General features: G+C 35.2%; 1 protein-coding gene across 1 annotated transcript; it reads right to left on the reverse strand.

Annotated features, from left to right (window-relative positions):
- Nucleotides 1–3,102: 3,102 nt before the first annotated feature.
- On the reverse strand, nt 3,103–15,599 carry scn2b (sodium channel, voltage gated, type II beta subunit). Its single transcript, XM_015389693.1, has 6 exons — nt 15,355–15,599; nt 6,515–6,675; nt 6,215–6,431; nt 4,938–5,130; nt 4,266–4,316; nt 3,103–4,096 (listed from the first exon to the last, which is right to left on the reverse strand). The coding sequence occupies exons 1-5, from the start codon at nt 15,449–15,451 to the stop codon at nt 4,307–4,309; spliced, it is 678 nt and encodes a 225-aa protein (XP_015245179.1). The 5' UTR covers nt 15,452–15,599; the 3' UTR covers nt 3,103–4,096; nt 4,266–4,306.
- Between the last annotated feature and the right edge of the window lie 3,369 nt (nt 15,600–18,968).

Consider the following 18,968-nt stretch of genomic DNA (forward strand, 5'->3'; position numbering starts at 1 on the left):
CAGTTAATTCAGTTTGATATGTTTCTAAAAAGCATAAAATATTTTTACAGTTCACATTATCTTCTTTACTTCATTCTCACAGTATACTAGATGAACATTTTGAGTCAAATGTTGATATGACTATACAATGCGATGCACCTACAGATAATTCAACTATTGAAAGTTTGTAGTCTAAAGTCTCTTTTATTCTTTAAATAAAATTCTCTAAGTGTAAAATCCGTCTTTGACTCCAGATACTTTAAGATACAAAAGTGTTTGTTTTTTGTAAAGGTTTGTAAAAAGGATTAAAATAAACTCATCTATTAAGAAGGTAGCATAATCTGACAAAGAGATGTTTGAAGAGTCCATCTTTAGTGTAGTTATTATCATTTAGAATAGAATAGAAAATCTCTTTATTGTCCCACGTTGGGGAAACTCTGTTAATTTGATCTAACCGTAAGTATTCCAGTTTAATCAGAATGGCATGCTCATTAGATGAATGATGCTGGAAAAATCCTTTTGGCCTCTACCATTATAAAAGCAATAATTTCAAGTCTGCTGACCCTTAACTGTACCTGTGTGCTTAGGTCAGATGAGACAAATACAGTATAGAGCTTTTCTGCAATAAAACAGTCCACTTTGTTCCTGGCAAAATATAAAATATATAGTTATCCTGGAAGGATAACTATATATTTCATAGTTTCCATGGTGAAGGAACTATGATGCCTGTTTCTCTCCTTAATGCCATGGAAATTTTTGTTATTCTTGCAGTGCATCAGGACTCTTTAGAAAATAGTGTATTTTTTCTCAAATTTGGTGGACTCTACCCTAAGCTAAATTTTGGTTCTACTTTGGTCTCAACTATCACAGTCAATGGACCCAAATCATCAGAAACCCTAAAGGGTGGGAAAAGGAAAGTTTAATTAAAACAATAAACTTTTTTTGATGAAAGTAATAATAACATTTAAATCTGATAAAAATCCAAGTAGGAAGCTTTACATTAGTAAGATAACTTGGAGCTCATTACGAAGGATAAATGGTCAAACAAAATGCCAGGTAAGCAAGCCAAAGGCCGCTCAGTATTTGTGAGATGGGTTTGGATGCCGTTGTACCAACAAGGATTTTTCCATTGCATATTGAAGAAAGCATTATCATTATTTTCTTAAATATTTTCATTAAAATCTGAAATCTCCTTACATGTGAATTATATTTTCTCTAATACATATTTATTTAAAATAGATATAGTTTTTAAACTATTATTTTGCAGCATGCTTACCCTAAAAGAAGCCACATAACAGTATAATACTTTTTTATAAAACTTTACAAGTGGGGCCAACAAATTTGTCAACATCTCTACCTGCCTTTTTGGAAAAAAATACCCTAACTTCGAAATTTCATGGATGGAGGGGGGAAGCCATAATATCATTTTATAAAATATTATAATTTTAGCAGAAATATATATATTTATGTGTGTGTGTGAATTAACCGTTTGTATTAAATCTCATAAAGTGCTCTGAACCATAGCTCACGTAATATTAGCCAGTGCAGTTATTCAGTAAAAACATATAAATGCATCACTAACCTCTTGCCATCAGCAACGTACAACATAACAAAGGCAAGTAATTAAAGTGACAGTGTAGTAATACAGGGTGTTTAGGCAAATACAGAAAGTTGTAGTTATTTCCTATGATTGTTTTAAGCTCTGCTGCTGACTCTGGCAATATCATGAAAATGTAATCTTCAAAGCTTCTATATAAGACACTGTAAACCCTAGAATTGTTATTATATTCTCCGTGTTGATGTTATATATTTTTAAGATTTCAAAGTTATTAAGTCTATTGCACTTTAACAACTAAAAGACTCCAACAGTTAAAGTACAACAATGTAGCATAATCAAAAACGTGTTAACAGTAGATATTACAAATGTCATTAGCTGCATTAGTGCTTTTTCCTGGGACAAAAAAGTCTAAAAAAGGCTTCTGATTTGTCAAAAATTCACCATTGTTTGGAATGTTTGTGATTAATCTCTGGCGGAGACTAAAGGAGACATTACAGACACATGTAAACATAGTTTGGCTGAGTTGTTAAAGCAACATTGTGTAACTTTTAGCAACGATGGTCGCGAGACCTGTAACCTTTGTGAACAGTTAACCTTTAGAAATTAAAAAGAATCCATATTGTTCCACTCCCACTTCAACTGTTTGAGATTGATCCAAAAACAATTTGCAGATCAAATATTATGGTTTAAAGCAGGACATATAGCTGTGACAAAAGAAGAAGCTGCCGAGCCTTGAGTCGAAGCAAAAACAACATGGCAGGGCAGGAGGACCTACATGTAGCTGCTGCTATCACCACTGTTTCGTATGAATTTCAGAATTTTCCATTATTATCACTGAATTTAGCTTTAACTAATCCGCTCAGAAGGCTCTGCTGAATGTCATCCCTTTCCCTGATTTGATGGGAGCAGTACCAGGTGGATAATGTGTCGAACTAAAACTTAGTGCAACACATTATCAATCTGGTTTGCCAGGTTAAGGTTTAGCAACCATAAAATGAACTGCCAACTCTGCCCTGTTGCGAAAGCAAACAACATCCCTCCACATTCTGGAATCTGATAGCAGACCACATTGGGCAAACATATTGAGAAGTCATCCAGTTACTTGTGTTGACAAGGTCAAATTTACCCCTCTAGATTAAATCCTACATACATTGAACCAAAAATATGTCTGATCAGGTAAGTGTCATATCTGTTTTGAGCCTAATAACATTTTTTTAAGGAATAGCTCTCATGTTTAGGGGGAGCTCGGACTGCTGTTGCTGCTGACTCATTTACTGACAGATCAGACTACTCAAGTTGCAAAGGCACGTTTTTGAGAAGGGCAGAGCATCGAAATTTGCCAAGAACTGTAAATTGATCTGCAATATCATTAGATGCATCTTAAATGAAGCTAATACTTGAGTTAAAACGTACTCAGTGTTGCTTTAAAAAGCTGCTGATCAGCTGCCATTGTGGATGTTACATGTCTCCTAACTGCATTAGCTATGACTAGGAGTGAACTCTGGGAAAAAGGGCAGGGTTAAAAACAGTGAAGGAAGAATTGGATCTGTGTTAATGTAAATTTAAAATATCAAAGTTTTTTCTTCACCAGCCTATTTACCATACATTAATAAGTTTACAGAAATGTAATTGCTTTTAATTTTCATCCTGTTTTTCTAAAAAAAGTTATTAGATCTAAAAAGATTGTTTAAAAACCGTCTATGATGACTTAAGCTGACATTTTTACCACCAAAAATTGTAGCCTGCTTTGTAAATGCCTATTTTTTATGAAGCACTTTAAAAAAATGATCACTATTCGATAAACTGTTGTTCTTCATTTGTCTAAATGTGTCCTTCACCTTTTAATATAATGCCTCTGGCAATGCTTATAGCTGTTAACTATTAAAAGCATAAGATATAGTTCTGTTCATTGGGATCATTACTAATAACTTCCCTGTAGATTTGCCATTTAATTGTTTTCCGGTTTTTAACAGCTTTTAACTTAATATACACTTTTATTTGCCTTGAACTACCCAATAGCCAAAATGCTGCATGGATATCACTAATGCCTGTTGATTCATATTCTACACATACAAAAAAAATCATACTGGAAGCACTTTGCCATCATCTAATGGTTGGAGTTTTGCAACACTGTATCTAATTTATAAAAATTGCAATATATATTTAACAATATATATTGTTTAATAACAATATTATTGTTTAGAGATATTGGGTGTAAAATAAAAATGTGGCTAATCATTTAAGGTTATTCTACCATGCAAACTTGCTGGGTACTACCTTGTAAACGTGGACATGGCAAGAATGCGTATTCTTATTGATCCAATCTGGAGATTAAAATGAACTAATTCAAGAGTTGTACATCCCTGATTTGTTAAAGAAAATAAAAAAGAAAATCTAAAAGCGACCATTTCTGGTGGGGATGGATGAATATCCACATGTACATCGATACATTCATACAAACAATATTTCCCTCGGTGCACTGGGCACACACAGACCCGTTTGGTCAGTGATGATTTGAGCAGTGGTTACTATAGCATCTGAAGGAGGGGGTGCACATTTCTGTAAGAGAACAGAGGAAAAAATTATGTGATTTTGACAATCACTAATTTTGTGTACAAGAATTTGATGCACCTTCTGAAATCAAAACCAAGATTACATCAAACAAATACAAAACACAACAAGAAACGAATCTACAATATGTTTATGATGATTCATTCCATTTATTTACCATGGATGGAGATGATGATCCATAGATGCTGGTTTAGGTTACTATGGTAATCTAAAATAGAGGGAAAGAAAAGCAAAATATACATTTTAAACAGTAATGTGCTATGTTCAAAGCACTCTTCTAAATGTCCCTGTATAAGAAAAACTAAATTATATAATATATTTGTAGACCCAAAGGCAAATGTAAAAAAAAAAAAAAAACTCTCCTACTGTCTTCAGAATGGGAAAAAGATTGAAAACGTTAACATATAAATGGATTCAATTTATTCATAATGTTTCCAACTGCTAAAACTACTCCTTTTATTGGGCTACATGCAACCCAACGGGACAAGGAAGCCTATTGGTTGCTTAGAGTAGCAGAAAAGTTGTTTTAAGGAATCTTGAGGTCAAATAGGTCTGGCCAAGTCTAACTTTTAGGGTTTATGTTTTATTTGGAAAGTATAGGCCTACGTCGTCTTTTGAAACAGCTGAAAATAAACTTTAAACTTTGTCACTTTATAACAAAAATCTTCAAACCTACAGTGCACGAACCTGTAATTACATGTTTGGTAGTAACAAATCCAGAAGGATTAGGTCATGTCATGGACAGAAATGGCTTGAAAAAAAATATTTTTTTATTAAAATTAAACTGCTTTAGTTTATAAATTGAAATGTTATATCCAGATTATCTTACTTTGTTCCCTCTTCTGCAACAGCTTCAGGCTCGAGCTTTCCCTCCTCCTCCATCTTTTCCTCTGAAATCAGTTCTTGCTTTCGATGTCGACGAAGACATTTCACAACCACCATTGAGAGGATCAGAAGAGCCAAAGCTCCTCCCACTGATGCCCCAATAGCAACAGCAATGGTTGAATCTCTTGGAGGGGGAACTAGAGGGAGGAGAGGAGAGAGTTAACTTTTGAGGTAGACAGAAAATGGAATCAAGTGCAGTGCTCGCTAAAAGCTCTGATTAAACAAGTGGAAAGAAAGTGCTGCTGAGTTAGCCTGTGTATGACGTGGGTTTATGTGAGTACCGGTGTGTGTGTGTGGGTGTGTGTGTGGATGAGCGAGAGTAAAGCTAAGTTCAACCTCTTGTTGGTCATTAATAAGTAAAACGCTAGCTCATCACAAGTAGATCCCAACAGTCTAAGAAAAACACACACCAACATTCACCCACTACGTTTGTTACCTAGATTGCTATTTTATCAAAATTAATTCACTTTTTTTTTTTACATGATCTGTTTGTAGATTTGATTCTAGGAGCAAAGCCTACTGATAAAAAAACCCAACAACAATGATTATTGTCGATTTATTGGGCCATATAAATAGATTTTAGGGTCAGGGGCGTTCTGTTGGCTTTGATCACTCAAATGAGTTTATCATTTTAAAACTGAATATACCTCGTTTATGTATGCGCTATTAACCTGTCAATTTAGCAGAATTTAGAATAAATTTAAAGGAGGACCACAATACTATTTCCACATTATTGTAAAAATTAAGTTCTTCAGAAATAATTGAAATTCACAGTAAATTGACATGCATTTATCCAACTTGTTCAAATAATTTAGTGTTACCGTTCTTGCAGAGTACAATTAGTTTTCCTCTAACCCTGTACATTTCCTGCAGATCTTTTAATAGTATCTCCTAAAAGGAAGCAAAGGTTTAAAACCAGGGGTCAATACTCCACTGTTGGTCTAAAAGGGGATATATGTAAAGACAATGAATCTTAAAAATGAATCCAAAGGAAAAAAAAAAAAATCTTCTAATTGTGACCAGAGGTTGAAACAACAGCCATAAAATGTAAACAAATGTGTAGCAAATTTTTTTTTTAATTGTCATCTAGTCTCAATATCTGTTTGTACTATTTATAATTGCTGGAGATGTAAGCCTCTCCCACTTAGATTAAAGCCTTGGGAAATGTAGTAGAAGAGGGTAATGCTTTTTTTGTGGGCCGAAGAATTTTTAAAATCTTACGTTCTGTGACCACACTGAATTTAATGACACCATGTCCTTGGATGCGATCTGGAGGGTTCCTCACGTAACAATTGTAAATCCCCTCATCCTCAAGTTGAACATCCGTTAGCTTGATTGATAAGTCGTTTTTATCCAAGGTCCCAGAAAACTCCACCCTATCTCCGAAGCGGTTCAACGGCACTGGTTGCATTCCTTTTTTCTTATCATAAGTCATGAACTACGGAGGGAGAAAGCAAAGCTTAAATCTGGGTTAAAACTGTAAAGCTGATTATTCCTAGTTTTAAGGATTAGTAAGCTTACCTTCTCCTCTGTGCTGTTCAGGCTCTCTTGATACGTCCAATTCATAGCAAACTTGGTGAGGTCAATTTTATAGCAGGAAGTGAAGGTGCAGGGGATTATGACAGTTGTTCCATTGAGTGCATTGATGTAACTGGGCACTATCACATCCATGCTTGAACAACCTGTTTAGAAACACAAAACACCCGAAAAAAACAAGATTAACTAAGCTCATCATAGTAAAATATTTCTTTAAGGCAAGGTACCCTTTGAGATGCATGCTATTAACAACCATGTACAAATGGCTAACATTCTAAACAATTAATTATGTGTCACTAAAAATCGTAATACAATATGGACAAACAGTTAAAATACCTATTAAGTAAAAGCCTAGCAAAGAAGCTTCAATTTAGGAGGATGTTTGTCTTTGCATATTTGTCCTTTTTCAAACTCCCATTAGTTGAGTAATTCCTCTCTCTTCAAACGAAAGTTGCAGTCCAAGACTGATAGTAGGAAGGGTGGAATTAATTTTTTTTATCCTGAGGAAATAGTTTTCTGAGCTGTGTAACGGGATGAGATGAAGGGATTAAGTCTTTATGATCAATATGGGCAGGAACACAAGTTATAGGATGAAACAAAAATAACTGTTTAAATGGATTAACCAATATCCTAACTAAAGTATCCAGAAAAGCTTCAAATAGTAGTAGAAAATAAAGTGCTTTTTTTCCCTTTAGGATATGAAGCAATTTAATAAATAATGAAGCATTGTAACTAACTTGATTTTGCGACCTAAATGTCTGACTTCCAATTTATTACACATAATAATTTAATAAACTAAAAAGAATGTTGAACTACCAGGAAAAAGTACTATTACTGTCTCTACACAGCCCCCCAACCTCCAACAAGGGTCCATATCCTCTCTCAGCTGTGTTGTTTGTGTGTGATGGGACTCTGCACCAATCTTTCCTCTGCAGTCAAGTGTTTCTGGCTCCCTTCCCACAGCTGCTGCAACACTCCATAGGCCTGCATCTCTGCACCACACACTCACACAAACCCTTTTACTTACCCTATCCCTTCTCTATCTCACACACTCTCTCATATATATATATATATATGTATATATATGCACACTTCAAGTGTTTTCTAAAACACACATCTACCGTTCTCTCCAGTCTGCATCAGCTGCAATTAGCTCACCTTTGTTAGTGTGCAATGTCAATGTCATCCTTGCAAATTAACCAATATGTATATACACTTCACAGAGATGCATTAAAGTAAACACATCTGTTGGCATTACAAACATATATTCCCTTGCTACAGACAGTCTAGCTCAGCTATACAACGAAAGAAACATTTTTGTACAGACTACTGTTCCTGCTGACTCAGCAGTCATGTGGCTAGTAAAAAAGAGAGGCAAATGCAGAGACTGCCTAACAGATGAAATACTGCAGTGAAGCACCCTCATGTGGCTCCTCCCTCCCTCTGCCTCTCCCTCTTTGCTCTCCCAACTTTGTCCACCTTCCTTGCTCCATCCCACCTCCTTTCCTGAGAGATCCACTTTCTAAGCCCACACCCAAAAACCACACACACACAGACACTAACACAATCCATTACAATCCTAACTTTAAAGAAGTTTCCCCATTTCTATTGCTTTCACTTACCTTAATGAGTTCAAATGTGTCAGAAGACAGGGCAGGCACATTTCTTACATTTTTTATTGATTTTAAAACAGAGCAAATACACAACATACAATGACAACAGTTTTTTACAGTGTGAAATTGTACCATAGCTTAACTGTCCCAGTATGACATTTTACAGTTTCAGCATCATAATTGAGGTCACAACTTCACTATACAAACCTAGCACAATAATTCACCTCAGATGGCAGTTCTATGAAACATAATCTAGAAAAATATAAAATAAAAACTGAGTTGTAAGACTTGTTTACTTGAGTAAATCTTACACAGGACCCCAGCATTGGCTGACATGTCTTTTTGAAGTCTTAACGAGTACTTTATCTTTTCCATTTGGTATAATTCCCTTACAATTTGGACCCATGAGTTATAGGAAGGCGATTCTGGTTGCTTCCACTTAATTATGATGCATTTCAGGGCCGCTGTAAGAAGAACATTTAAGAGATATGATTTGGCTCAACCTTGCAGCCCAACTGGAAAAATACTGAGTATTGCAGTTGTTACATCCTTTGATATAACCTCCTGAAAGATTTGGTTTATAGCCTTGTACACATCACCCGAGAGGTTTTGCAATTTGGGGCCTGACCAGAACATATGTGTATGACTGGGGAATGCAGAGCCACAGTTTCACCAACACAAACTTTATACTTTAGGATCCATCTTAGCTACTATGTCTGGAGTCCTGAAATATCTGCTGATAATTTTCCATTTATATTCCGCCATTTATTTGAGCTTGTAACTCGATGTGCCTCATTCCAGACTTCTTCCCCCATATCATCAGAAATACTTTTGGCCGTCTCTGCCTCCTATCTTTGTTTTGCCCAAATGGGTCCGCTATACTGTTCATGGACAAAAACATATTATATAATTTTTTGATCAGCCTCTTATCCCCTTCACCTTTTTGGAGTTGAATTAGTAATTGGTCTATTGGCGTGGGGTTTAGGAGTCTTTCCCAGTTCCTGTGTGTAGACAAAAAGGAACGCAACTGTAGGTATCGGAAAAAATCTTTTTTTGGAGATGAAAATGCCCAGGCAAGCACATTTCATTGTCTTTTAGATCAGAATTCTTCATATCATTTTCACTGTAAGTGATAACACTGGTAAATATGTATTTTTTTATTTCAATAAGCAAATTTTGAGCCCTTACATTCCAATTAACCTTGAAAGGTCAAAATCGAGATAAAAAAAAAAACATAACTTCAGGCATTCCAAAAATAAAAAAATCAATAACCTGGACTTTGTTTCAAAGTTTGAAGACGTGTTGCTTCCCATCCAGGAAGCTTTTTCAATTCAAAATGTCAGAGAGCATTGAGTTCGAAGCGTTCTAGAGCTTAGAAATCTATATAAGCTCTGTAAAGATTTATAGAAGCTTTATAGAGCTCAGAAAACATGCAAATTGAACCTGAAAAACGGGCTCGCCCCTTAGGAATGGCAACTTATTTGGGTTTATTGTTAGCCTGCAATACTCGATACTGGTCTATGCCAGACACTAAGTCTGACATTTTGAATTGAAAAATGCTTCCTGGATGGGAAGCAAAATGTCTTCAAACTTGGGAATAAAATCCAGTGGATTTTATTTTATTTTTTTTACTTTTTTGGAATGACTATGACCTGGATAACTGAGAATCTTCACCAGCATAAACACCTTCAGTTATCTCTAGACTTTTTGATCAAAAAGACACAGAATACCATCGGATCTTAAACCAGTATTAGTTTATAGGGAAACTGGATGCCAGACCAATTAGTCTACTTCTGTGACTCAACAACAGCTTGTCCCCAACTTAACTCATAGCTTAACTTTTTCACTTTAACTGAAGTGCATGCTGATAATATTCTCTTCCAATAAGATTCATAGGTAGACCCATTTACCAATCAAATTACGAAGGGTTCACTACTGTGTTAACGACAAAAAAGAAGTTTCGAAAATACATTTTAACCAGGGACCTAATAATCTATTCAGGGGAGTGTGGAAGTCAACCTGCAACTTCCTTTAAACCATCTATTGCAGTGCTTAGAAACTCACAGCAGCTAATTTATGTTAGCATTAGCTGACTGGCTGCTCTTTAGATCCAATGTAGTAATGACGGATGCTCTGCAGAAACAGCTGGCTGACATGTTTGAAGCAAATACACACCAGGATTGCTGCAATAAGGTGCATCATCACTTTTGAAATCTGCACAGCCTGGGTTGGTTGCAGTGATGTGTACCAAGACTGAACAGAGCAAACCACTTCTGAAAAGGGTAGTTATATCAGTAGCAATGAGGGCTGTAGATAACACAGTATTCATCAAATACTCTCCACTGCATTTAATTCATTAGGACTGGATTTGTCTTACATATCTTAGCCAAACACTATTTTCACTCTATGACACGATGCTCTACTCTATATTTTTGAAGGTCAAATGTATGTGAGGCATGGCTTGCTGCACTGATACTTTAGAAAGGACCTTTGGCATACATTTATATACACTGTAAAAAAAAAAAAAAAACACCAAAAACTTTATGTCTTTATACTTTTGACACTAAATACAAGTAAACATCCCCTCTTTAAGGTCAGACTAAAAATATACTCCTTAAGGTTGCCAACATTCGCACTTTTGATAAAACCTAAAATAACAAGCGAGAGATTTGGGTGTTTTGTTATTTTCTTTTTTTTCTTTTAGCTTTCTGATGTTAACATACACTAAGGGACATTTTTTTTGAAGATTCCAAAATGAAGATATCGTGAAGGTTTTCATAATGGTTTAATAATGCATTATTTCTAATAGTCCTAATATGAGCCAGAAACGTACATGTTCATAGACTCTCTCTTTTGTGTATTATTTTAGCAAAGACACCTTCTTTGTACAATGACCGCATATTTCCATGTGTTAGCTTGCACCCAACGCTCAAATACCTGGGTTAAATAAAGATTCATAACCTGCCCCTGCAATTGTTTTTTCGGTTTGATAAATCAAATTTTGGGGAGGTTAATATTTACATATGCATATCTTCCCCCCAGGATTTTTCAGGTTATTGTCACCAATATAAATTCTGCATATTCAGTAAGGCAAAAATGTTAAAACATTTTAAACCTCTTGTCTACACAATTCAGCTTACACTGGTTAATAGATTGGTTTTTTATATGCTATCAAGTTTGCTTGTGTTTTAATGCACCCAAACATGTCCAGGATCTGGATTACTGACCGACATTAGGAAAACGAAACAAGGTTATACCTTTTGTATTTGTAGATATGTTGCTTCAGAAGCTGTTTCTAATCAACTTTTCTTCATTTACCTTTTCTGGTACATTTTTGGTCCCTGAGCACACTGAAAAACAGTTAAGTCAATCACTTTTGCTCCTCAGATGTAACCATCTCTGGGTATCCATTAGTATCTTTTTAAATGTGTGATTAGAAAAGGTATTTATAATCAGATTTATGAATTGTGTTTTTAAATCTTCATTTAGAAATAGGGTTTGAAAATACATTTACAAATTTTTGTGTTAATTATGGATTAATACATACCATTTACACTTCTTCTTTAATAATCCAATTTAGAATGTATAATTAGAAAATGCTTTTGAATTTAGATTTAAAAATGGACAATTTAAATTTTACATTTGGAAAGGCTGTTTTTCTTTTTCAGTAACTCTCTAGATCCTCCATACACAATAAGTTCTTAAAATTGGGCAGAAAATGTTTCTATAATCTTGGTTACACAAATATATCACTTCGACATACTGGCAGGTTAGAAATAATTAGTTTTTAAAGCTTTTTTATACTGTCACAAAAAAAAAATCAATTCAGTAATACATCTCAATACTATCAAAGATATTTTTTAAAAGAAATTTGCTGCCGAGTGCCAGAAAGCTTGGCATGAGTCACAGGTCATGGTTCTTGTGAGAATTGCCTTAAAAGTAAAGGGTGTCAAATTTTTTTTTTCTGGCCTGTTTCATTAGTTTATGTTTTTTATATAATTTATATTAATTATTACTTTGCTTATTTCTTTTAATAAGCAAGGGCTCACAATCCAAAAAGTTCTCCCACACACACACTGTCCAACTTGCATAAGAAGACATTGATCTCTAAACTCTTTATTTCCGTACTACACCTTCATCAGTTAAACTCAGATTTTACTGAAACGTTGCAAATAAATGATCCTTTTGCTCTCATGTTATATAGATGTGCAAAGTGCTCCAATTAAACAGAGGTACTAATATGTGTATCTATAAAATATAATGCAAGATAGGGCTTTCAATCATTCGTTTGGATTAAGTCATGTTCCTCACAGCTGTTGGTTTGTATTTAGAGGCCCCCATGGACAGTGGGTCCTGAGGACCGAGTTTGAAAAACCACTGAGCTAGAAAATTGTGCAGCATCATATAATTCAATGTCATTTTGTAAGCCTGGCCTCTATGTTGTTTTTTTAAGCATTTGATATTAATAACTACAGAAAACAGAATACAAGGTAAGTCTCTCTAAATAAACCTACAAAAGTTACACCACATAACTGTCTCATGCAAAGCCCTTGGTGTTGTCAATGTACATATGCTCCCTGTCATTCTCTAATTCCCAATTCCAGGTACGATAGAAAAAGTTTTTTTTTTTTTTTTGGAAATAACCCATTGTTAGTCATAAAGGCAAAAAAAAGGCTTGGATGACCTTTAAGAAGTGCATCATTCCCAATGATGTGAACATATTTAAAGTGACTTGCTGCTATTATTTTTACTGACTCCGCCAATCTCTTTGTGATGCTGCCCTCTAGTGTTTTCTAGTAAGAACTGTGACTTTGCTGTTGCTGAGCAAAGTTAAAGGGATAAAAAATTTTAAATCATACAGCTGCATGGCACATTGTTCATTGGCAAAGACTATTTATAACTGTTTTCAAGTAACACTAAAACTAAAAGTATGAAACATAAATAAATACCAAACAGTCTTGAAAACCTTATATAATACAAACCGTATAGAAAGTGTACCTATATTTTAAACAGGAAGTTGGCACTACTTTTTGTTTATGAGCTAAATGTTAGTATACCAAGGTCTAAAGGTTAAACGTACGTTTGGCAGATTGATATTTGTGTTCTGAATGAACAGTAAAGAAGTTCTTTACTGTATCTCTGGATCCAAGTCATCATTTAATGCTGATTATGTAAGAGAAGAGACATAACAGTCTTTAAATTGTTTTTAAAAAGTACATAACCTTAGTCATTCTCAAATAATTAAAAAGTTTTCATCTGATGATTATTTTTCTGTCTTGAAAATATCAATAATTTTCATTCGTTTTCATTTCAGCAGGTACTAAACATAGTTAGGGCCACATTTCTGTATTGTCGTATTGGTCACATTTAATATAATCATAAAGGTCCTGTTTTCATTGTTGTAATTGGTATAATTAATAGAAATAAATTTACTGAGTTAAGCAGGTTACTGAAGTGAAAATTACCCTTTCAAAATTATTCTGATTTATTAACTGGGTTTGATACGGGTTTTGATGAAGAAAAAGACCACGGTATGTTGATGTAGAAGTTTTTCAGCTAAGAGAACGCTTGCCTTTTTTTTTTTGTTTCTAAGTCAAAGTTTTTTTTTTCTCTTGACTTCTTTTTTTTTAGTAATCTTTTTATTGACTTCACCTAATAAATTCATTCTTTATAATAATAATAATAATAATAATAATAATAATGAATTTTATTTATAATGCACTTTACATTTGACTTCAAATCTCAAAGTGCTACATTAAAAAAAGGAAAATTAAAACAAGTTTAAAAGACCATGTATCCACATTCACAGTGGAGAGATGTTTTTACTGCTTAATACTTTGGCAGAGTAATAAATTTTTAACGTAAGCACTTTTCTGCAACTTTTGTGTTGTCAGCTTTCTCCTCCCTTTTTTGAAATGAAAATGTTTCCAGTTACAGGCCTGAACACAAAATCAAGTAGGAAGTTATAGAAATATCCATCCATCCATTTTCTGTCACACTTATCCCAAGTGGGGTAACAGGGTGTCTGGTACCTATCTCCAGCTGTCTAAAGGCGAGAGGCGGGGTTCACCCTGGACAGGTCACCAGTCCATCGCAGGGCAACACAGAGACAACAGGTCAAACAGCCATTCACACACTCACTCCTAAGGATAATTTAGAGAAGCCAATTAACCTAACAGTCATGTTTTTGGACTGTGGGAGAAAGACAGAGTACCCGGAGAGAACCCAAGCATGCTCAGGGAGAAAATGCAAACTCCATGCAGAAAGACCACAGGCCGGGAATCAAACCCGGAACCTTCTTGCTGCAAGGCAGTAGGGATAACCACTGCCACACTGAGCAGCCCTATAAAAATATGATCAACATAATTTCAAATGTGGTTGAAAAAAAATAGCCATTTATCACCTAATGTTTATCAGACTGAAAGATAGACTGGGCAAAGGGCTTATTAAAATGTTTAGTGAATAATAAACCCAGCAAGTAGCTTTTAATGGCAGTTTATAAAGTTTAATTATAGTGCCTTGTTATCTGGCCAATCAAAACTGATTGAGTTCCAATCAACATTTTTTGTTGTAGATTTATGTTGTGGTTTTAATCTAATTGTATTTTTCAAGAGTAAGAGATAGTATCACAATACCTAGGTTGAGTGGTTGTTTTGTGGTTATTAGCATGGTTCTGTCAATCAGTGGATTACTTAATAATCTGGGTAGAGTCCCATTCAGTCTTGGTTATATCTACATATGATAGTGCATGTTTAGTGTGTTGATACACTGTGATATTCCAAGGGATGTATGTTATGTAAGGGTTTGGATCATTGATTCACGGTGATCTGCCATTATAGAACATTATGCCACTGACCATGTAGGCTTAATTGTATGCTTTGCATCATAAGCGCGTTTAAAGCCATGCTGATTCATTTAGATTAAATAAGGTGTAATGTTTATAGGGTCCCTTCCTGCAAACGTAAATCAGCTCAGTTGATACCAGACAGGATAAGGTTTTAATTGTGGCCTTAAGAAAATAAAATTAAATAAATAAAACCGGTTATTTTGGTTGCATTGTTTCATATTACATCAAGCCCCCACGCTTCTGTTGGTGCCGCATAGCCGTGTTTCTGATGCACATTGACTGCTTTTAGTGGAAAAAAGAGTTTTTTTGCACGGCCTCATACAGGCTAATTGTTCCGCGCAGGTTTGGCTGTTTTTGCGTCTTACCAGAGAGCGAGAGCATCATCAGCAGCAGCGCGCTCAGCAGCTGAACGCCACATCTCCTCTCCTGTTCGGGCGAAGACATGATTTTCATCCTTCCCATCAAAGTCTTCTTATATGCTTATGAAAAACTAATTCAACAGAACTCGATGTACCAAAAAGATCGATGATGGAACGAACGTTTAAAAGCTAAAAAAAAAAAAAGGAAATGCACAATATTTGTTATTTTTCTGAGGCAGGACGTGGCTGGCAGTGTCTGTAGCCGTGCAACGGTTGATCTTATGGATGTCGGTCGCTTGGTTGGTGTAGAGAAGGAGAGAGAACAGAGAGCTGATTTTAAGATGGATGCTGTCTCTGCCTGGATGTTGGAAACACATTTTTTGAGGAATTGAGGAGATTTTCTGGAACTCGGTGTTACACCATACACTCTTTAAACAAGTATTTACATCTATGTCAAATCAACATCTTAGAGTGTTGACTGTTTTATAAAAAACAAAACAACATTTTGAATGGTTTTTCATAGTGTTTTTAATTGTAAGATATACTATTTTTTATTTTCTTTTTGGCAAAATAACACTCTTTATTGTATTTTCTTTTATAAGCCTCCCAGTCAAAAAAGGTTAAAAGACATTTTGGGGGAAGTTACATACTTAATCCTAAAAGAAGGTTACCCATTAAAAAAATGTTGTAAAAATAAAAAAACTGTATGAAGTATATGAACATATGGTGGTGAAGGTTCCCAGACATCCAGGTCATAGCCATTCCAAATCAATGAAAGACAGTGCGGTACAATTACAACTTATAGACAGAGGGCATTCTGTTGAGGACCAGAATGTTCACATGTTGGATAAAAAAAAAAGGTGGTTTGGGAGGGGTGTGAAGAAAGCCATCTATGTTAATAAAGAAAAACAACCCTCAACATAGGGGGAGGACTCAGGTTCCAGCTTGCTAAAACTTTCAATGCAGCTATTGATTTAATCCCTTCCTGTTACAGTATCATCGCAGCCCCACCCCCTGTACAGGAGAGCGGAGGACCATGTCTATTCAGCCAGGCCAACAATCCCCTTTAATGTCCGACATCTCAGACACTTAGATGGGTATGGAGCATTGCAGTCTAACAAAAGAAGGAAAACATCCCCCAGTCCAAATGGGTGGACCCCTTCATCTGTTCCAATTCGCATGTTTTCAAAACAAAAACAAGACTTTGTTGGGGTACTGTATAAAACCTCAAACTCAACGCTATTCCAGACATTTTTAATTGAAAAGGCTTCCTGGATGGGAAGGGAAACGTCTTCAAGCGTGGAAACCAAGTCTAGTGCATTGTTTTTAGTTGTTTTTTTTGGATATATATGAATGTATTTTGTTTTGTATTTGTTAACACAAAATTATATGATAAATTAAATGGTATAACTTAGGTGATCAGATCAATTGAAAAATAAATAACAGACAAAACAAGATCATATCGTGCATGCTTGTTAACATATTAAAATATGGAATATATTAAATGATAATGAAAAAAACATAGCATACATTAAAACCTATCAAAACTCTGCTGTGACCTATTGATAAACAGCAAGTAGCTTTAACTGTGGTTATGCAGCTTGCTCAAGTATTTACATTTATGTCAAATCAAAATCTTAGAAATGTTGACTGTTTGATTAAAATTTAAAGTGCTTCAGAAATGAATGGATGGACACAAATGATAAGTGTGTTTTAGTTTCGTATATTAGTTTGATAAAACTATTAAAATAATCATCAATTTTAATATTTTGTAAAATTGCTTTTAATCGTTTGACTTGGAACAAACAGTTTGGATGTCATTCATCAAGCGTCTCACATTTCTAGTATTTCATGGAATTGTATCCTTTGGAAGAAGCATTTATTTAGAAAAATATACTCCAGGTTAATGTTTTCATAAGATTCTTTTTTAACATTTCCACACACTAGTTATTCTTATTTTCTAATCTCATCATGCAAACTATTTCCAGAGGTGTACTTTTTACCCAGTCTGCAAGTTATTTCCTTTCAATGCAATCTTGGTACATATGGCCAGTGCAACCAAGATAATGTCTCCAAAAATGAAACTCTTAAACTTTGTGTGTATTTGCAAATACATATAATAAGGCTTTTATGTTGTTTCTGGAGAAATAACTCCTTCTCTGGCCTTGCAGCATAATAGCACAGGACTCGTGTGACAGGAAAAAATAACACTGTGTAAATATTGAAGCCCACACATGGTATTCTACTTTTGCTCTGACTTAACACCCAAACGTAACAATTTCTGGGATGCTGAATCTCTTTCCATCCATAACAGGATGGGTGGGTGGAGGGTATGCTCACATGTAACTATGTGAACAGATACAGGTAGCACCATCATGAATTGATGTTCCAGATGATGAAACAGAGTTATGGAGGTTCAAAATACTTTTCCCGATAACTTCAGTTAAGTAATAGAGGTGTAAACAACAAGCGTGAAAAATATCAATGACAAAAATTTGCAGCACTACTTCTTTGTGTAAGAACACACTAACCAAGCAGAAGCAAGGTGGCGTGCAGTAAAACACAAAATTAAACAGCCCATCCCCAACCTTTAATCCTTTACATACTTCCTGGATGAAACACAGAAGGATAACATATTGTTGTGGTTTGGCCATAATGGTTTCATTTGGTTCACATTTTGCCCATTTCATTACCCACCACAGACAGCATTCGCCCAATCAGTTGTTTATCTTCGAAGTGTGTAAAGCTGGGATCATGTGTAACCACAAATCCCATCTTGTGATTATATATATATATAAAAAAACTTCACTTAATATGGAATGAAAAGGCTTTAATACAGAGGGAGTTTAATATGTTTGGGAATTGTAGTGAAAACTGTGGTATGTGTACCTTTCAAATATATAATTGTGGTTAAAAATCATTGTGTTTAAGTTGATATTCATGACCAAAAAATTAAATCCACAAATTAAATACTGAAGAAATATCCTCCATAATCATGCATTAACAATATGTAAGCATTGAGAATCTTTTTTTGGAAATTGGTTAATATCAGACCTATATGCCTAAAACTGTTAACCTGACTCCGCCAGATGGATTTGCTCCACATATCCATCTAGGAACCTTCGGTTGCAGTAATTTTGGGAAGGGGCGAAAATACTGGTTAGCTGATTGGCCTATGTTGGTGATAGACGGGCCAAATAAACCAATCAGATCAACGAAGCATATGACGTACTAACAACCAGGCTACTCTTGTCGAAACCAGTCGGGAGAAGAAATACTCTGTAATTCCGAAAAAACTTGCTCGATAGCCACACTAACGCTAGTTTCATCGGCTGAAGCCGCCATATTCTTTAGCCTGAACTGTTGTGCTTCTCGTTGCGTCACACCTCAACCCGCCTCAAAGCCAACGCTGATTGGACGTTCGTTTGGTGAACGGCTCCAAATTTTCTTCAACGGAGAGTCTCCAGACTGATTAGCGAGTGAAATCTTGAAAGCTCGCGAGATCAGGATGGTCTCACGAGGCTATAAAACTGTATTAATATATGTATTTTCTTGAACCCCTTAAGTCCAACCATAAGCCTGTAATATTTATGAAAAATACACGTTAAAGGCTACATAGT

Source organism: Cyprinodon variegatus, unplaced genomic scaffold (genome assembly GCF_000732505.1).
Source record: "Cyprinodon variegatus isolate N-32 unplaced genomic scaffold, C_variegatus-1.0 Scaffold470, whole genome shotgun sequence".
Taxonomy (NCBI): Eukaryota; Metazoa; Chordata; class Actinopteri; order Cyprinodontiformes; family Cyprinodontidae; genus Cyprinodon; species Cyprinodon variegatus.

Excerpts from the sequence above, each read along its gene's own strand:
- scn2b (XM_015389693.1), bottom strand. The coding sequence starts at position 15,451 with ATGGGAAGGATGAAAATCATGTCTTCGCCCGAACAGGAGAGGAGATGT. Across the intron at positions 6,676-15,354 it reads GATGATGCTCTCGCTCTCTG|GTTGTTCAAGCATGGATGTG; the intron begins GTAAGACGCAAA and ends GTTTCTAAACAG. Across the intron at positions 5,131-6,214 it reads ATTCAGTGTGGTCACAGAAC|TTCCCCCTCCAAGAGATTCA; the intron begins GTAAGATTTTAA and ends TCCTCCCTCTAG.